General features: G+C 31.6%; 1 protein-coding gene across 2 annotated transcripts in view; it reads left to right on the plus strand.

Moving 5' to 3' along the window:
• The first annotated feature begins 16,871 nt into the window (after positions 1-16,871).
• Positions 16,872-22,043, plus strand: part of LOC120193917 (protein MOR1-like) — a 30,893-nt gene continuing 25,721 nt past the window's right edge. For both annotated transcript variants that reach the window (XM_039196338.1, XM_039196339.1), the window contains exons 1-10: positions 16,872-17,181; positions 17,297-17,402; positions 17,519-17,642; positions 18,533-18,612; positions 18,700-18,877; positions 18,965-19,029; positions 19,897-19,979; positions 20,072-20,157; positions 20,269-20,382; positions 20,973-21,092. In XM_039196338.1, the coding sequence (XP_039052269.1) occupies positions 17,022-17,181; positions 17,297-17,402; positions 17,519-17,642; positions 18,533-18,612; positions 18,700-18,877; positions 18,965-19,029; positions 19,897-19,979; positions 20,072-20,157; positions 20,269-20,382; positions 20,973-21,092 (1,116 nt within the window). In that variant the 5' untranslated portion in view covers positions 16,872-17,021. The remainder of the gene's footprint in view (positions 17,182-17,296; positions 17,403-17,518; positions 17,643-18,532; positions 18,613-18,699; positions 18,878-18,964; positions 19,030-19,896; positions 19,980-20,071; positions 20,158-20,268; positions 20,383-20,972; positions 21,093-22,043) is intronic.

The raw sequence follows: 22,043 nt of genomic DNA on the forward strand, positions 1-22,043 counted from the left end.
TAATATTTTATTGAATATATTATTTTATATTATTTGATTTTATTTATTTATTTGATTAAGATGTAGTAATATTTTATTGTTTGATTGAACGGATGCACGATTAACCGGAGAAAAAAATGTTAATAAGTATTATCGTAATAGAATCTATTCCAAAGAAGCAAATATATTTTTAACATTGTAATGAAATAAAATGTTTATTGTAAAATTAAAAACATATAAATGAAAATATATTAAAAGATAATTCGAATTAATAAATAAATTAAAATTTTATTTTAGAATTTAAATATTTAAAACTAAAAATATAAATTTAACCCATTTAAAACTAAAAATATAAATTTAACCCATTTAAAAACTAAAAAGTACTACAATAAATAACAAAATTTAACCAATATGGTTGGTTCAAGTAGTAAATAACTTAATATCGATTAAATAAGATCTCAGGTTCGAGTTTTTGTGTAGGAAAAAAGTCCTCGCAAGAAGACTTACCCACTAAAATTAGGTGTGCGACGAAGTCTTGAAACCGGAGGACAACTAAAAAAAAATCATTTGAGTCAAGCCTGAGTTTGAAGTTATTTCCTTAAGGCCCAATCCCTTCGGAAAATGGGCTTACTTAAGATTTAGGGTTTCCTTACCGCATGCCTAGGTGGACGTAGACGACAATTTTCATGTCCAACTTTACAGCAGTATCAGTATTAAATATTAACAATCAAGACGGCGGCGTATTTTCTGGGTATGATATTTTAGTATCTTGCAGGTATATGATTATTAATTATACCTCAATATTAACAATCAAGACGAGGTTCTTTTTAAATTTATGCTTTATCAATAAAACACGAATTTAAGATACTATTTAGTGAACAATGTTCACTTTTGATTGTAATTTACGAGAATAACGATTTTAGTTTAATGGCTTTTGATAGAATGCTTTATTCTCAAACTATACATTTTTTTTTAAAATTAAGATTTTAGTCTGAGAATGATAATTTGAGATGGGAGGCTCATCCGTTAATAATTGGATGGTACAGTAAGATGATATATTAGATTCTTTAAATAAGGTTAATAGTTTGAATATTGACATTTGTGAATGGAACTAACTGGATTAGGAGGGTCAACTTCACTTCTACAGTACCCGATCTGAATTAATTAATCAATAAATTAAATACCAAAGTTATAGAAAAAAGACGGTAGAGTCATCAGGTATTAATAATATAAAATTATTGGTGATAATTTGGTCCTATTTTTGGCTGATATGCAATTTGACCCTGACTTTTTTTCTTTTGTAAATTGGCCCATGACTTTGTCTTTGTACAATTTAATCCCTGACGTTGTCTTTGAGCTACCCCTGAGCTTCTGGTCTTTTCGGATGCAATTTGATTCTCAACTATTTTGCGCTGTTTACAAACTAATTATTGGTTTTTAATCTATAAATTTTAAGAACCAAAAAATTGAGAAGATGAGCTCTTTTTCCTTTTGATTTTCTTATATTTTCTTCTTCTATTTTTTTTTTCTTTCTTTCTATTGATTATTTGGTCTTTATTACATGTTTTCTTGGTTTGAGATTATAGTCACTTAGTTGATTATAAATTACTCGCGAATTATTTTTTTAACCCAGTGAAGGACTTGTTCACAAGGATTTGAGGAAGTGTAGGATAAGCAGTGGAAGGACAAATCCACGTTAATGACTGTGGTGGTTCCGACAATGATAAAAACAAATGCCACTTTTGGGATTTCCATTAAAATAATCAACAAATGGCGAAATTGAAAAATAAAATAAAATTACGGCTAATTTTGTAATGAATTAAAAAAGGGTTTAAATAGAATTATTTTTTAATTAATATTGTCCTGTGGTCTATCATTAATTGGTGTATGTATTTCAGATTTTTTTAAAATAAATATTTAATATACACATATATAATGACTAATGATGAAATTAAAAAAATAGAAAAACATTAAGGATTAGTTTTATTGTTATACCTTAAATAAATGAAGATTTTCTAAGAAATATCACGTTAAATATCATGGCGTCAGTGGACAAAATGCATGATGGTAAAATATTAGGTAAATTACACAAATGGTTACTATTGCCATCAACAACTTTTACTTTTATTGTAGTAATCGAGTGTTGACATGACATTTTAAATTAATTGACTCAGTAGGTTTGACCGACTGTTTTGACTGTTATTCTTATTCTTTCTTCTTCTTCTTAACTAGTTTAGTTGGAGATATAGACTAATGAGCACCACGATAAAACTGCCGGTGAGAGGTCCCCATTGTATAACCTTTACAAGGATCAAATAAGTTCTCAAAGAACAATATCATCTCCACATGCTTATAGGAGCCAAACATGAGAGAGAAGTGGACTTTCAGGCTGTCTACCAAATGATGAAATGATTAGGACATGGAATAAAAATTCTTGAATCTCAAATGTTCAACAATAACCCTTTACTACCTTTCCTCGAATGGAATATTAATTTCTCCGAATTAACTGTCGGAACTCGTGTTGGGATAGGTTAGCGCCATTGGAGGTTCAATATCATTGCTATGAAACATCTCTAGGCATGCTTAATCCTGTTAGATTCTGTTTTAAATGTAATGATATTGAACCTCGAATGGCGCTTACCTATCGCAACACGAGTTCTAATATTTCTTTATTTTAGCTAAAATAACGACATTTTAAATGCACCGTCCATGTTGTGGAACTATGCTCCCTCAAGCTACTTGCACTTGCTGGTTGACGTTATAGTCGAGACAAATATTAATTCAAGGCTATGCATCCATTTTTACCAAACAACGGAAACATGGTAGATGCGAATAACCAGTTTTCCTTTATGTCGAATAAGATCGACAAGGCCGATTTCAGAGAAGAGAAATAGATAATCGGTCCTTAACTAAATGGCAATGTATATAAATCAAACAATAAAATGAACAAAAGAATCACATAGAATACAAAATCTATAAATGAGCAGCAATAGTGACTAAAGCAACAGGAAGTGAAACTAAAAGAGAATAAAAAAGATACTAAGAAAAGCAAGCATGATACCCTAGACCAAACGTGTGCCCCCCACAGAAGCAACAAGAAAGATCAGAATTGAGACAACACAGAAGCAACAGGAAAAATCAAAGGCAACTAAGAATCTCGACAATTATTGTCGAACAGATGCAAAATCTTCCGGATTCACAACAACAAAAAAGAAAGAAGAAAAAGAAGAGTCAAACAGTCGGTTAAACCTACTGAGTTAGTTGGTTTAAAGTGTCACGTCAGTATTCCATTGTTGCAATAACGGTTGTTAACAACGAGTGATCAATTTATCATAAATCAATAACGTTAGTGACTAATTTATTATTTTTGAAACTTAAGTGAGGAAAAAAATATGCTCAAACATTAGTGACCATTTATGTAGTTTACCCTAAAATATTTCATGTATTAAATTAAGAAAAACAGTTGTATGATATTGAGAAATTTAATATAATATATTTATCAACCAGGCAATTAATCTAAAAAATATATCAATAATACGTGCTCTTGTAACACGTTTCTCAATTTTTCTTTACTTTCTTTTTTCTCTCGCTTTCATAGCAGGTTTCCTCTTTTTCTTTCCTGGTTCCTCGGGTTTTGGTTCCTATGATCTATGGCTACAGTTGAAGATGATCTGGCGGGACTCTCTATTAGTAATGGGGAGAATGATGTATTGGAAATAGATCAGTCAGGTTCAGAATCCCATGAAGAGTATGATCATTGTTTTATCTTCTCGGTTATTCTAGTATATATATATGGAAATGAATGAATGAAAAAGGAAAAAATATTAAATTCATAAAATTTATATATTTTTTTATAAAATTGAAAATATAAAAATTTTAATGAAAGGGTAAAATTTTATTTTAATCCCTGAACTTCATATAAAATTTTAATTATAGATTTTTTTTGTAAATCTAAAATAGTTTAAGGATAAATTTGTAATTTAAACTTCGTAGAATTTTTATTATTTAATGACAGAATAATGATATTTTTGGAGAAAAAAAAAGTTTAAGGGCATTTTAGTCTAAAATACCGGTAATCCAACAATACCTAAGGGAAGGGGTAATGACATTCCCTTTAATATACCCAAAAAAATCCACTATTGGTAATAAAACATTACCGGGAATGACATTCCCGACTAACCAAACGAGAGAATGGAGATTTCATTCCCATGAGAATCCAACATTTCCCCAACCAAACACCCCCTAGTGTTATCAACTTTTTATCGATGCGCTCCACGTTGGCTGACGTATGGCACCCAGTGGGAGGGATTTCTATTTCAAAAATCGGAGAAGGTAGGATTTTGTTTCGTCTATACAATGAAGTGGATGGTAATCGTATCGAGTCAGGAGGTCCCTGAAATTTTAATAAACATCTATTGGTTCTCCATAAACTTCAACATAGGGAGGATCCGAAGACTGTCCCATTAAACTATATTTGCTTTTGGATTCTTATCTCCGAAGTTCCTCATGGTTTTATGTCCGAAAGGGTTGCCTGCTCTTTAGGAAATTTCATTGGTTCTTTTGTCGAATATAACACCAAAGCTGTTGATTTGGGATACAAAGGAATTATGCGTGTCTGTGTAAGATCAGATGTTCGCCAGCTCCTCAAACGCAGGAAAAAACTACTATTGTCTAATGGCAAGCATCATTTTGTTTTGTTTTCTTATGAAAAAAATAACAATTTTGTGTTTTATTTGTAGAGTATTAGGCTATGGAGGAAAGCTTCTGCCCTGTAAAGATTGCTAGAGGATCTGAACAGATTGTTCCGGAATGGGATATAGAGTTGCGCGCTCCTCCACGACGTGTTGTACCTCCAATCAAATATTTGGTTGAGAGAACCGGTGGCAATAAGATTCCGCAATTCTGGGAATCACAGTGGGATCTCTCTGATAACGACAATTACTCATGAAAAACCTCATTTAAATTTGGCAAAATCAAGGAGAATTTCAAGGAAAGTCAATGCATGTGCCATCTTCATCTACAACTAATATTGCAACACGTTTTGAGCCAATTGATGAACCCACTAAAGATTTGGATGTAATTATAGGGGAAGATAATCCTCTTGAGCCCATTGAGGGTTCCAAACGTCAACAAATTCAATCCCACACATCAAGAGTTTCTTATCCAGTAGATTCAAATGATGTCTTACTTCTTTTATCGTAGGCCTTGTTAACCAGGCCGACCGTTCGCAATGAAAACCATTAGTTGGAATGTCCGTGGTTTGGGAAGCTATGGGTAGTTAGACGTCTCAAGAATAAATTGAGAGAGGTTTGTCCCCAAATTATGTTTCTTATGAAAACTAAAATTTCGGCAAAAATATTGGAGAGGATTAGGAGTTGTGGCTTTCAATTCGGCTTGGATGTTGCTGCTGATAGGTCTCGAGGTGGCCTTTCACTTGGATGGTCGCCTCATCTACAGGTTTCTCTTGTTAGTTTCTCTTCGTTACATGTTGATGTGGAAATTGTTGATCCGGATTGTCCTTCTACTTGGAGGTTTACAGAATTTTATGGAAGCCCCATTGAGAGTCAAAGAGCTATTTCATAGAACCTTTTTCGACAACTTTGTACTGGTCGTGACCTCACTTGGCTCTGTGTAGGGGATTTTAATGAGATTTTGTTGGCAAGTGAGAAAAGGGGTGGCCATATTAGATACTCCTATAGAATGAATGGATTTTGAAACACTTTTCTTGGTTGTGATCCTATTGGTCTAGGATATGAAGGAAACTGGTACACATGGGAAAGGGGTCGGTTATCAGCAAACAATATCCGTGAAAGTCTTGATAGAGTTGTGGCAAATTCTACATGGTGGAATCTCTTTCCCAACTACTATGTAAGTCACCTGAATCATTCTATATCTGATCATTGCCCAGTTTTAATTGACACAGTTGGCTCAATGTCGGTTAATCAAAGAAGCCATATATTTTCTTTTCGTTTTGATGCAAATTGGATTCTTAAATATGACTTTGAAGATCTTATCAATTCTTACGGGTCGACGATGAACAATGATGTCCCTAGAAAACTTCAGCGATTGAGTTTGAAAATAAAGCATTGGTGTAGGATATTGAAATCTAGAGGAAGAAGTAAAATTGATTATTTAAATATGAAGCTCTCTAAATTATCTAGTGTGGATCCTGATGATGAAATCCTTGTAGAACTTATGGACATTAAATTGGCTCTTAACTTGGAATCTAACAAAGATGATATTTTTTGAGAACGATGAGCTTGTAACACCCATGGCTCGTATACGTCTCAAAATACAAATTAAAAATGTCACATCAACTTGACAAACATTCATTGAACATAAATGCATATAATTTTGTTTTCTTTTAAAACATTTTTATTCCAACTTTAAAATTATTTCCTTAACAACAAAAAATCATAAATTAATACTTTGACATCGAAAAACCAATTCGTTTTCAAGTAGCGTTTAAATAGTTCAGTGTTGTTTCATAAACTATATAATACTGCCTAAACACTACTAAATTTTAAAATCATTTTAAACATGGTAAATTACTCATTCATAAATACAAATATAATTAGTCTAATCAAAATAAAGTGGTCATAATTTACTATTACAGACCATTTAAAAAAACTGATAAAGCATACAGATAGCATAAATATACATGCCACTAATAGTCAAAAGTAAGATCAAAGATGTCTTACTGACAATAAAAATGTAATATCATGATTTTTGGGTTAATAGTTTCGGCCAACTCGAAACCCGTCAATAGAGCCCATTAGATTTTTTAAGCTAAACTAGACAAATCCTTAAGGGTATTGGGCTTAGGTTGGCCCAATAGGGTAAGGATAGTGGTGATTTTAAAGGTTAGTTAAAGGGAAAATGACTAGAAGTATAGTTTACCCATAGTTGTTTCAAGGGCTATAAACCCCTTCTTCTCCGGATAATTCCACGAAAATAATCAACCTAAAAATATCTCATTTTCTCTTATTCCTTTCCTCTCCCACAATTAAATAAAAAGATGAGAGCCCTTGAGATTTCAAGCCTAGATTAAAGGAACCAAGGTAAAAAAACCTATTCTTCATCTCCTAAGCATCCATTAGAGCCTTTAATCTTAAGATTTGGTTTAGATTTAAAAAAGGGGTTTTACGGGTTTTAAGAAATTAAGTGATTCAATCCATGTTAAGAAAGGATTTGAGTTATATAAAATATATTTAAGTTTTATTCAACCTCTAGTTGAGGAAATAACTCATTTCAAATACCTTGTCAGTGAAAAAGGTTGAAGAGAGTTCAAAAGCCAAGGGTAAAAGAAAGGTGGATTCCTAGTTGTTTGAGAGAGGTTATAACATCCAAAGTATCCAGGTAACACACTATTAGCTTTTTCATACCAGTTGTAGGATCATTAGAAAGAAGTTTAGATTGAAAGTTGAATATGAACATGCTTATTAGCCTTCTATTGTAGATTTTATGTTTAATGTTTTCAGCATGTTTCTAAGCATTAGTTATGCTCCCTTAATATCACATAAGACTTTAAGAATGTTTGGGGACCTCACTAGGGTCTTTGGGATTGAAAAATATAATTTTTCGTACTTGTTTTATGACTTCTATAGGTAGAGTATCGATACTTGTTATTTGTTTCTTGGTAAAATCGTGTTTTATAGGCAATAGTATTGAAACTTTGGGTCATAATTTCAAAACTCCTAGAAAGTATCGAAACTAGGCAGAACAAAATGTTTAAAAGTATCGGTACTTATATAAAATATCGAAACCTTTGCAGGAGTATCGATACTTTCAGTTTGTTTTAGGTCAAAAAGTCCATTTTTGAGGGATTTAGACTCGAGATACCCCAACACTTCTTTAAATCACCAAATAAGAGTACAAGTGAGAACATAATTGATGTTTAATTCAACGTAGAAAAAATAATTAGGGACAAATAAGTTGCCTTATTTGATACTCGGTAACGATTCGGACACCCGAGTTCTTTTAGAAAAGCTAGTGGAGTCGAAAGTATAGATGCAGTCTAGATATATCCTAAGGTAGACCGCAAGACCCATAAAAACCAACTAACTAAGGCCGAGGCCTGACAAGAGATATGGTGTCCGATGCAAAAATTATGGGGGCCATATCCCATTAGACTAGAGGGGTGCGTGAGCTCTGAGATGCAATAATCCCTCAGCCACACCATGATGCCTACAGTAACGTAGAGAACGAATATCGCAAGGATATTCACTAAGCAGATCAAATCAGTGAACTTGATAGTTAGCTTTTCAGTAATATGCAGTTAGTATGTTTTAGCTATTAGTGTGTCGCTGAGCTACCTTCAGATTGTTTACATGGGCAGGTTAGTAGATCCCACAGGTGAGGAGCAGTAGACAGACCAAAACTTAGTTCATACCAGTGCAGATTCAGAGTACATCTCATAATTTTTGAAAGGGCATGTATATTTGTAAACTTTATTGTTTAGTTGAGTCGTAGTTTCAATATAGTGGTCTGCATTGTTTTGAAGTGTAAATATTTTATTTTGGATCTCCTTAGTGTACATAATTTTTATTATATTTTAGTTTATTTTATGGTATAATGGTCGTTTTAAAGAATCAGAAAGTAAGAAAAAGTTTGTCAGCCACTTTGGTGGTTTCGTGTAGCACCTTAAATCAGTCGACTGTGTGTCATACTGGTCTAAGGTGTTACAAATAATATAGATGATCTCCAAAAAGATACTCGAAAGACTCCTCACAGCACATCCTTATCTCTATCAGAACCTACGCATGAAAAACCATCACGCGCTAAGTATAACTTAGTGAGGCAGTAATAACTTAAGATGAGAAATAAACATATAAAATACCATATGTATATTAAAACATTCTGAAATAATTCATATAAAATCTCAAACCGTTTAACCCGATTATTTTAAACTATTTCTTCATCAGAAACCTAAAAAAATAATCTAATGGTTCTATCAAATATCATAATAATCCATATCAGACAGAATAATTATATTAACATTCTTTTCCGATCATATACTTTTCAAAACTTTCATATTTAATTTCATAGCCCAAAGTACATTTAAGATAATGCAAGGTACGTGAGTCAGACTAGTGTGCGCAATAAACATTTCAGTGCTTTTATTAGAATCAGACTATACACTCCAAGTGCAATCATATAATTTGCACCAATGATGCTATACATAATATACCAATGTACTAATCAGAATAAGATTCACTACACCTCATGGCATGCCAATTGTACCTAAGACTCTCAATGCAACATACAATGTGCTTCAAAATCATTTTATAATCAACATTTCATTATCCGAATCATTTTTAATTCATCATCATAAAACATAAATTTGGTCAGTTCATACCCTAAATCATTCATAAATCTTACTGAAAATATTAAGGAAACAATCCATAATTAAAAATTATAAATCATACTCGAAAATAATAATATGAGGTTGACTTATCGCAAGTCGTCCTCGATCATAATAAATAAATAAATAATATGCAATCACCTTTGCCTCACTACAAAACTCTTGTACAAACACCTACTCACGAGTTTTTTCCTTTCCTTTCGAGTCATTCGGATCGCTAGATTTTTCGTAGTCTGACAAAATTATATAATAACACAAGTATTTGAATCATATGTTAGTATCGTACTAACATAATCTAAACTTATTAATATAAAAATCTATAAAAATAAAATCAATACTTAATAGACAGGAAACTAAATCGCATTTCCAACATAATTTCAAACTTCTCAAAATATTAATTCAATTACATAAATATTTATTGTCATCATAAACCCTTTAACTTTTTCTAATTCCACAATCAAACAACTAATTATGAATTCTTTCTAGAATTCACCTTAACTTTTCCATTAACTTCACAATATCCCTTAACTATTATGACCATTTCACCTTAATTACTAAAATTTCCAGAACCTTAATAAATTTCTCAAATCAATACTTTAACATTCAAAATTCAAAATTTCATTCTAAACCTTCTTAGGATTTTCAAATTCAACATCCAATCTTTACAAACTTGCAATTTGATCCAAACTTAAATAATTAAACCAAAAATCAGCCCACCAAATGAAATTTCCAGCATTAAAATTTCTTGTTCAAAATAATACCAACATATTCCCAAACTCACAAACAAGTCCCTCAATTTTGTGACTTTTCGAATTCCACCTTGAAATTTACCAAATTTGAAATTTGGTTCCAAACACTTTACAACTTAAAAATTCTAGCCTTGCATAAATAAAATTTAACATTAGACACCCCAATTATCACATTCTTGCTATAATGTCCCTTAATTCTCACAACTTGCAAATTAGGCCCTTTTTTCAATTCAAGCTTCCAAATTATTCCAAATTGATATCCAAACCACATAGAATACTTCCAATATCAATTCTAAATTATAGGAAATTTTCAATATTTTCCATAATTAATCTCCTATGTCCGAATGCTTATTACTACCTAAGGTAGACTTTTTGTTTAATTCCAAGCATGAATTCAACCTCCTATGATCGAATACATGCATTTCCAATCATCACAACATCAAATTAAGTCAAAATCTAATAATTCCTTATAAGCCTTAAGTTGGTCGAACTTCATATCAACACGAATAAACAATTTCAATCATCTTACAAGCCTTATAATTAATCTCCAACCTTAAAAACATAATAATCTTTAATCAATTCTTCAAAATCAACAAACCCTACATAAACCCTAATCACTAAATCTCAACACACAAGCATCTTCACCATGCAATTTATATACCAATTGATAGAGAATTTCACGTAGATTAATTCTCTATCTAATAGCTTATTCCAAAAACTAATCATATAACTTGAAAAAGGAAATGAACTTCTCGATTATTCTAGTATATATATATGGAAATGAATGAATGAAAATGGAAAAAAATGAATATGAAGATTTTTCTTTTTACCACAATAGTTTCCTTATGTATCGATATAAAATAAAACCTTGACATGATGAAAAAGGAAAAAAATGAATGAAGAGTTTTATTTTTACCACAATAGGAATGAAGATATTGAATAAACAACTTAGTACTTCTCTTTCTTAATGATATATATACATATATATATATATATATCATTAAGAAAGATAATTAATCTAAAATATGGAAATAACATTTACAACCCTAATCCATCATCCTTCAAATTTTCATAAAATCTGATTACCACAAAAATTTGTGTTTTAAGCCAAACTATTCATCTACAGACTACAATATAAAACTTTTCAAAATTATATTTTTGATCCTATAACTTTTATAAAGTTTATATTTTAACCACCAAACTTTCAAAACTTACATTTTAGTCACAAATCAAATTTTGGGGTATTACAACTCTCCCCCTTTAAGAAAATCTATCCTTGAATTTTCCATATGTATTTACATACTTGAATAAAAGAGATGAGGAAACTGCATTTTAATGTCATATTCTCGTTCCCACGTCGCTTCCTCAACCTTATGGTTCCGCCAAAGAACTTACACCAGTGAAATCGTCTTGTTCCTCAGTTCTTTAACTCCATGAGCTAAAATCTTTACTGATTCTTCTTCATACGATATATCCGGTTGAATCTCAATTTCCTCTAGTGTAATGATATAAGAAGGATTCGATTGATGCTTCCGAAACATCGATACATGAAACAAATTATGAATCTTATCCATTTTCGAAGGTAAATCTAACTGATAAGTTATCGGACCAACTCTCTTTATAATCTCATACGTTTCAATGAATCTCGAACTAAACTTTCATTTGTTTCCGAATATTAGAATCTTTTCCCAGAGTGATACTTTGATAAATACCTTATCACCTTTTTGAAATTCGATTTATTTCCTCTTCAAATTAGCATAAGATTTATGTATATCAGGTTTTATCTTAAGATTATCTTGAATTACTTTCACTTTGTCTTCTAATTCCTTAATCATATATGGACTAATTATATCTCGATCTTTTAGTTCATACCAATTCAATGACGCCTGTCATTTTCTTCCATATAATGCTTCAAAAGGAGTCATTTTGATACGCGGCTGATAATTTTTATTATAAGCGAACTCTGTTAAATACATATACTGTTCCCATGATCCTTTGAAATCAATAAGATATACCCTTAGCATGTCTTCAAGAATCTGAATGGTTCACTCCGATTGACCATCTGTCTGAAGATGATAAGTTGTATTAAAGTTCAATCGAGTCCCTAAAGCTTCATGCAGAGACTTTCAAAATCTCAAAGTAAACATCAGGTCTCTGTCTGAAACTATCAAGACAAGTACTCTATGTAGTCGTACTATATATCTGATGTATAATTCAACATACTTCTCCATTGGTTAATCCTATCGAACTGGAATAAAATGTGTTGTCTTAGTCAATCTATCCACAATCACCCAGATCGAGTATTTCTTACCGGGTGTCAAAGGTAAACTTGTCATGAAATCCATAGTAACTCGTTCCCATTTCCACTGAGGAATGAAAATAGGTTGCAACAAACCCGATGGCATATGATGCTCTACTTTAACTGGTTGACAGGTTAAACATTTGGATACAAACTCAGTTATAGTCATTTTCATACATGCCCACCAATATCGGTTCTTTAGATATTGATACATTTGATTCCTTCCTGGATGTATAGTTAAAGGACTATAATGAGCTTCAGAAATAATATCTTTCTTCAATTCTTCCTCATCGGGTATGCAAACTCGACCCGATAATACAAACATCCATCAGACTTAACTTCGAAGTCTTTCGTTTCACCTTTCTTTACCTGCTCAATCATTTTTGAACATTTTTGTATTTTCTTTGAAGATCTTTAATTCAATCTAGCAATGCAAGTCTCAATCTTGATTCTACAACAAGTGCACAATCATTCTTCATTGACAATCAAACATCTAAAGTTCGTAAAGCAGAAAAAGTTTTTCGACTAAGTGCATCAACTACTACATTAGTCTTCCCAAGGTGATAATCAATAATCACGTCATAATCTTTTAGAAGCTCAATCCATCTTCTTTTCCTTAGATTCAATTATTTTTGAATGAGCAAATACTTAAAACTTTTATGATTTCTATAAATGTAGCATTGCTCACCATATAAGTAGTGGCACCAAATCTTTAAAGCAAACACCACAGTTGCTAGCTCCAAATCATGAGCCAGATAATTACGTTCATGCATCTTTAACTATCTCAAAGCATAAGCTACCACTTTACCTTCTTGCATCAAAACACATCCCAAACCATTATGGGACACATCATTGTAAATCACATAATCTTTGCCTAATTATGGTTGCACTAAAACTGGAGCTTCTGTCAAAATATTTTTAAGCGTATCGAAGCTTTCTTGGCACTTTTCAGTCCAAACAAATGGCACATATTTTCTGAGCAGTTTAGTAAGTGGAGATGCAATCATCGAGAAAATTTTCATGAATCTCCTGTAATAACCGGCTAATCCAAAAAAAATTCAAACTTCATAAACATTCTTCAGAGTTTTCCACTCAACAATTGCTTGTACTTTCTTGGGAGCTACTTTGATTCCTTCAACCGAAATCAAATGACCAAGAAAAGCAACTTCCAACAGCTAAAATTCACATTTTGATAACTTGACATAAAGCTTTTTATCCTGCAGTGTCTGAAGTACAGTGCTGAGATGCACATCGTGATCCTCTTTAGTCTTAGAATACACCAAAATATCATCAATGAACACAACCACGAATTGATCCAAATATGGTTAAAACACTTGATTCATCAAATCCATGAATGTTGTTGATTAATATATGACGATGATTAATACATTTTATAAAGAAAATAACAGTTTTACAAAAATCCCAATATGTTTTTACTATTATAGTTTTACTGTCAAATACTCTTATAATTAGAAAAATACTTCCAAGCTACTATGTAATTATAGGAGAGATTGAATTTTAGTGCCACTCTTCACGTGTTATCTAATAATTGAACCGATTTTAATTATTTTACATCCCAACACAATATAATTAATTATGAGATGTAATTTGATTGTATGATAAGTAATTGCCAGCGGTTCCGTATTTAAATTGATCGATATTTTTTATATGAAGCTAAGATGATTATAAAATAATATTTGTTTTAATTATTCTCAACCATTTGATAGTGAACACTCAATCACCCTACTACAAACGTTAGTGCTCGAACCCGTGACATCTAAGAACAAAAACGATTTTTTAACCACTGAAATGATGTCGACTTGTAATTTATATGTGATACAAAATTAAATTGTTTTTAAAAAGTTAAAGTTATAACAAATTTATTATTAGAGGTATTCACACATTTATTTTTAACAATGGTTATATTGAAAACTTATATATATATATATAATTTTACTTTAAAAAATAATAATTTAAATCGAGATGCTATATTTTCCAATTCTTAAAAAATGTTAAAAGTTTCTTCTCTAGTATAAAACGATTTCAATCATAAAATTTTCATAATATGATTATTAATATTTAATTTATTAATTATTTTTTTTTTCTGAATTAGATACAACAAATTGAGATTTCAATAGTAATTTTCGAGCTCAATCGCCTTGTTTGAACGTTTTAGAAACGAATTCAAATGTAAAATTGGAAAAAAACCCAAGAATAAATTATGGTAGTGGTCCTTTTTTCTTTTTGGTTGATCTTATTTTGGTCACTAGTTTTTAAAAATTACATTATGATCACTTTTAATTTTTACCCATTGTTCCGTTGACTCCTATTAGTTTGATGACATATTAGTAAAAATGTTTAAATTTTAACTCAACCCCTAAATTCTAGGTAGAATACTAAGCAAAACCCTAAACTTTAGATAACATATTAATTTAGGATAAATTTCACAAATGATATTCCGACTATGTGATGTTACTTTGTTGAGTCCATCAACTATTAAAACTTACAAAATGGTATCTAATTATAGGACTATGTTTTATTGAGCCCCCTGATTATTAAAAGTTATAAAACGATCATTGACTATTCATATGTTCGAAACTCGTCTTTTTCCGTTAAAAATTGATGATTGTTGAGTTGGACGTTAACTTGCTGACTGAGATGTGATAAAATCAAATTTTAATGATATATACTCGCACAATCATTACTTTCAATCATTTGCTCTACGATATAATATAAACGAATAATCAATCAATAAAATACAATTCAAACAATTATAGGATTGAATTTTAACATGTTAATGTTTAGTCTAGAAGATCGTTATTTATTTAATGAAAAAGGATGATTTTGGAACATATGAATAGTTTGGTGATCATTTTGTAACTTTGACTAGTCGGAGATCATTTTTATAACTTTTAATAGTTAGAGGTTCAACAAAATAATATCTTATAGTTGAAGGACCATTTGTGTTCTTTACCCATTAATTTAATTCATGAACCTTATAAAAAACATATGATTTTTGAATTCAATTAAAGTCTATGTCGTTGATAGTCGGTTATCTTTATTGATTGTCGTCATTGAAAATTATCGATTGCCTTCATCAACGGTTGTTGGATCTAAAAATTTATAATTTACTATTTTTTAACATCTTGAACGCGAATCTTATGTTCGTTTCACCAAAAAATAGCATAAACTTTACAAACTAATCTAAAACCATCTATTATTTTAAATAATAATAATAAATTTATCATTATATTTCTTCAAAAACAATAACACGTAATATATAAATAATAATACATTTATAAGAAGTGCAGCTGGTTTAAGAAAGAGATTTCAGATATATAAGGAGAAAACGAATACTTACTCAAATATTAGTAATATTTATTTAATTTACTTTTTTTAAATTTTAAATATTACCATTCCACGTCATAAATCAATCAATGGTCTAACCTCAATTAAATTTTAGTGACCACATCTTAATTAAATAAAAACGAATATGACCAAATATTATATTTTTTTAAATTTTAAAAAATATACAAAATCTAAACGAAAATGATCAATGATGTAGTTTACAAAAATTAAAATTTTATCATTATAATACAAAAATATCATATATAGATTTGTATTTTAAAAGTTTTTGAAGGGTTTTAGGCTAAGTTTATATTTTTTTACAATACACTAAGTTTAATTTGAAGTATTTTTCAGTGAAAAGAACGTCATATTCATATTTAGGAAGTAAAAAAAGAATGTACTAGAACATTTTGGACTCAAAGATCATCGATGACAATGGTGATCAATGACATAAATTAACGTTGACTGAAAATTGTGTTGAGCGGCAATGAGTGATGGAGGACTTTGTTTGTATTCATAGATCAAATTCATATTTTATCTAAAGTTTAATAATTAAATTAATATTTTATATGAAATTTAAGGTCAAATTAGTATTTTAAATAAAATTTAGAGATTAATTAAACTTAAACATTTTTTACTACCATATCATGTTATCAAACTAACGAGAATTAATGGTTTAATTATCAGTTTCGAAACAAGACTTATAGAAAACAATTAAAATTTAACTTTATCAAATCCTGTGACTAAAATAAGACAGACCTAAAACATAAGGGAAAAGCAGTGTAGTTTACACAAAATTTAAAGGGAAATAAACCGTGACCGGAAGAGTAACTCGTGTCCGCTCCGTGCAAATAAGGGCCCCAATATTTTCACTGTTCAACAAACGATTATAATAATATGTATTTTCACGCGTTGATTTGACGCGTAGTTCAAACGGTCCAATTATAAAGGGGGAAGCTGTTGAGGTGAAGTAGAGGGGAAGGGGTCGAGCGTGGGAAAGAAGAGGTTTTCAAAACGTAGAATTCAAAGAACCTCTCCATCGCTTTTCTGTTTTGGGGGAGGATTGATTATGTTGTTATATCCTACGCACAGCGTTTAGTCCCGTAATTGAAATTCAAAAACAACAATTTATCATTTGGTTTTGGTGTCTCTCGCCGGCATTCGGCAGGGAAACAAAAAGCGAAAAAAAAAGGGAAGAAGAAAATAGAATCCCCTTCGCCTCTTATTCTAGATCTGGATAGATCGATTCAGGAAAAAAAATTCAAGAACAAGTAGAAATAAAATGTCGGAAGAAGAAAAACTATTGAAGGAGGCAAAAAAATTGCCATGGGAAGACCGGTTGCTGCACAAGAATTGGAAGGTGAGGAATGAGGCTAACGTCGATTTAGCTTCTTTCTGCGATTCCATCACGGATCCGAAGGACCCGAGGCTTCGCGAAATAGGTCAGTTTTTTTATTTTTATTTTTTCTTAGATATCTTTTTTTTTGAAAATTCTAAACGCCTCATTACTGCTTTCCTCAATTGATTGGTGGATCTTTGTGATTTTCAAATGTACAGCTCCGTTTTTCAGAAAGACGGCGGCGGATTCGAATGCTCCGGTGCAGGAGAAGGCGTTGGACGCTTTGATTGCCTTCTTAAAAGCGGCCGACGCAGATGCCGGAAGGTGATGCCCTTTTAACTTCTACTAAACTTCTTTTGTGAAAAAAAAATCTTTTTTTGAATCTGCATTTTGTGAGGCTGCTTATGATTTTTTACTTTGAGTTTGCTTGATGTTAACAGGTATGCCAAGGAAGTATGTGAAGCCATTGTGGCGAAATGTCTTACAGGGAGGCCTAAGACTGTCGAGAAGGCTCAGGCAGCGTTCATGCTCTGGGTAGAATTGGAGGCTGTTGATGTTTTTCTGGTATGTTTGATAATTTATTAAAACAATTCTTATTCTTAAGCTAACTATGATCCAAATTAAAGTTTGAATGTTGTTGAAGTGGGTAGTAGGGAAAGAATGTTGAAATAAGAAGACCACTACTTTTATGTAGTAAAAGCGAAACTGTTTGCACACATTTGAGTGTGCCCATTCCCGCTCCACTTCTTTTATCCCTTCATTTCTTTACTTTGTTACACAGATTATTATTATTCTGTAGCTATGTACATTGTTACTCTTATTACATGGATGTAGGTTTATTAAATAGAATACTAGATATATATAACTTTTCTATACATCCATGCATCCATCTATTTCATATATCTAGACAGCTTTTATTGTTTAGTCCATTTCATTTATGTTGTTCTATATCTCTTACATTCTTTACGTGATTTATAGAAGACAGGAGCTCTAAAGAAATATCTCAAATAATAAAAGAGAAAGCATATCACTTTGGTTTCATTTATGAGAAGGGTTCTTACCTACATTTTGCTTTATCTCATTTTCTTTAGTTTTTTAAGGGCATTGTCTGTCTGGTATATTTTTTTTCGTAAGAGAGTGATTTAAGCTATTTTTTATAGGGATGCTGACATGGCTCTTTAATTATAGATCTGTGCACAATGCTTACTTTTTCCTGTATTGGGGGCCAAATATATTTTCATGTCATTTTCTTGCAGGAGAGAATGTTTCAGATCTCTTTATTTGGGATCACTAGACTCATTTTGACCTTTCCGAGGCTTTATGCATCTCATTTACTGCAATAAGTTTGTCCTTCTATTTAGTGAAAATATTTTCTCGTACTAAGGTTCTGAGGCTTTATGCGTCTCATTTCTGAGGCTTTATGCATTCCTTTATGCGTTCTGCGGTAACCGTAGGATTCAATGGAGAAGGCCATAAAGAACAAAGTTGCCAAAGCAGTGGTGCCTGCAATTGATGTCATGTTTCAGGCACTAAGGTTTGTGTTTAAGAGCCCCTTGACATGAACTATGAATCAATTCTATGGTTTGCTCCCTACAGCTGCTTATGGTCTGTTTGTATTTAGTGAATTTGGAGCCAAAGTTGTCCCACCTAAAAGAATTCTAAAGATGCTTCCTGAACTCTTTGACCATCAAGATCAAAATGTCCGTGCATCCTCCAAAGGACTGACTCTTGAGCTTTGTCGTTGGATTGGAAAGGATCCTGTAAAGTCAATATTGTTTGAGAAGATGCGTGACACTATGGTAAAATAGTATTAAATTAGTCTGTTCTAGATATGCCTTTTAATATTTATATTGAAATATATATATTTTTGGTTCTGCTGCCTGAAGAAAAAAGAGCTTGAGGCTGAGCTTGTGAATGTGACTGGGACAGCTAAGCCATCACGGAAGATAAGGTAAATTTCTTCATCTTTAGTAACGTAAGCATGCACTGTGCTGTTTATGAGTGTATTTAAAGCTATGCTTCGTTAAATCGATGCTTTTATTTAGATAAGTATTGTCGTTTCATTTCTTTGAGCATGTATTTGAGGACAGCTGTTGGTGCACTATGATAGGGTAAAAGAATGAAGTACCTTGAAGGAGTCGTGCATTTTTTCTTTTAAATCTTGAAGTTTATAGAGCAATCTTAACTCTGGTTTCTACATGCTCAAAAAAAGAAAAGAAAGGAAAACAAAGCTTATGACAATCAGAAGAAAGACAACACTTGAAACTCAATTTGACCATTATGGGATGTCAATAAAGGTTTAATAATAAACCATTAAATGACTCTGGTATAAGTTCAGAATCTTAAAGATTACTGTCAGGGATTAGTGAAATTGTTTTCTTTTATATATTCAAATAATTTATTGAATAATTTATTTGACATTTTACATTACTATTGTTTTCAGTCATAAATGTCATCTAAATGTATTAGCAAATTCAATTAAGAGCCTATTATGTTGTATATGTGATATTTCATGTCTTCTGTCTTATAGAGTTGATGATTACATGTCCCTATTCCATACAATAGTTATATTTTCATTTTTCACTTGTCTGTCTTAGCAATTTATGATTTTATGCTTAAGTTTGCAATGTTTATTTGTGATGTTTCATGTCTTCTGTCTGATAGAGTTGATGATTGCATTTCCCTATTCACTACACCAATTATATTTTCGTTTTTTCCTTGCGATTATCTGCCTTTACAATTTATGATTTTATACTTCAGTTTGCAATGTTTAGGCCAGATTTATCATTATCTTATTCCCTTCATTATGATTTTTCAGATCTGAGCAAGACAAGGAACCGGAACCAGAAACCGTGTCTGAAGCTGCTGGCCCTGGTGCTGTTGAAGAATCTGAAGCTGATAGTATGTTTTTTATTAACTTTGGATTGTACAATTTTCTTAATTTTTTTAATAAAGCTAATCTAGTAATTTTGGTTTGTATATCGTACTGGTAGCTCCTGCGGAAATAGATGAATATGACCTTGTTGATCCAGTTGATATATTAACTCCTCTGGAGAAGTCCGGATTTTGGGATGGAGTGGTTAGTGCTGTTCCCATACTATTTATTTTTAGTAATTGCAACTCTTAATTTTTATAGTAATTTTTCTGAAATTGCTAACCTCTTCCTTTATAAACACCGTCTGTCTTGTAGAAAGCTACCAAGTGGTCAGAAAGAAAGGAGGCTGTTGCTGAACTCGCAAAGCTTGCATCGACGAAAAAGATAGCTCCTGGCGATTTTGCGGAAGTTTGCCGGACCTTGAAGAAGGTTTACAATTTTCTCCTTCGTAATAAAAAGATTTCATTAGCCTGTTGTATTGGGATAATATAATTTTGTTTCAACCAGAACAGGGATGAAAGTGGTCTTGATGTTCCTACTGCATGAATGTCGATGTATTTACTACCTTCCAATCGAATTCTCTTTTTTCTGCCCCTCTTTTAGCATGCAAGCCAGGGTGTTATCATGCATCTTTCACTCGTATGAGGATGACATATGTCAGCACGAGTCACACTGTTTTTACTACTTCCTATCTAAATCCTGTTGCTTTCTTTGGTTGCATCTAAGAGGTTCTTTGATATTTCTACCATATTTGGAATGTGAAACCAAGATTGAATTGCGCTTTTCTTGATTTACTTGATGACTAGTGTAACTGCTATTTGTGGCCGCTGAGGTATTTTTGAGTACAAGGTTAAGTTGATAACAATAAATTCGTAGTATCTGTTGTGTTTGTGTTTTTTGTTATTAGATTAGTTTCTGCTTTGTTACCTTCGCTTTTCGTACTTTCCTTTATGATTTAACCTTTATGTCTGTTATGCCTTTGGTATCATGATTTGCCTAAGTTGTCTTTCATCTTGCAGCTTGTTACAGATGTAAACATTGCTGTTGCAGTGGAATCCATCCAAGCTATTGGGAATCTTGCACAGGGTTTGCGAACTCATTTTTCTGGTAGTTCGCGCTTTTTGTTGCCAGTTTTACTTGTAAGTGCCATATAACTTACATTATCATGAAAGCATTTAATTCCATGCTATGTTCCTTTTCCATTTTGCTACTGTGTCTTCGTTTATCATTTTTTAACCTGCCTCGTTTTTATTTATCATCAGATGTTTTGGTTGTGGAATTTTACTTTAGGTAAAACCGAAGTACCATGTTTGTCTGGTTGATACCCTAAGATTGAAAAGAACAATTTTTTTTTGGATAGTTAAAGCCAAAGTTAATGATCGTCTATTACAAACTGAAAAATAGAATCCTGAAAACTTTCTACAGAACTAAATTTTTGTTTTTTTGGCATGAAAGATATGATTTTATTGGGATCTTACATTAACAAATTGAGATGGAAAGACTAGATAGTTAAAAGGAATGAATATAAGATTAATGTAGTTAATTGATGAAAATAACCTAATAAATTAGGGAGGTTTAATTACTTTAAACGTTTTCATTAATGAAAATATTTTAATTAGTAATTGCTGAAACAATAACAGAATTACATAAATACTTCCGTAGAGTTTACAATTGTTTATCACATTGCTCATTAGTCCTTTTTCATTTCTTTCATATTGGTTTGGTTGGAACCATATTTGAGAACTTTACCTAGCTATTCGCTTGTTATAACTTATTGGGTATATTATTTTTACTGTTTAAGAAGTAAAGTGATGCAACTTGCGAGTTATGTTGCCTTGATATAATAGTTAAGCTCTCTTTATGTTTCACATTCTTTCTCTTTACTTTCTCTTGAGTGGTATTAACCTACATTATTATGTATTGGGCTTTCTTGTATTCTTCTATTCAAGTTAAGCCCTTCCACCTCTTGTCAATGGACTCTAGTTTTGATGCTTAGTATCAGTGCTCATGTGTGTTTTGTCTTTCTACCTAATCCCACGTGAGGTCCACTGGTAGGATCTTGTTGACTTACATGTACGGGGTAGTGTTAA

Source organism: Hibiscus syriacus, unplaced genomic scaffold (genome assembly GCF_006381635.1).
Source record: "Hibiscus syriacus cultivar Baekdansim isolate YM2019G1 unplaced genomic scaffold, ASM638163v2 tig00116997_pilon, whole genome shotgun sequence".
Lineage (NCBI taxonomy): Eukaryota > Viridiplantae > Streptophyta > Magnoliopsida > Malvales > Malvaceae > Hibiscus > Hibiscus syriacus.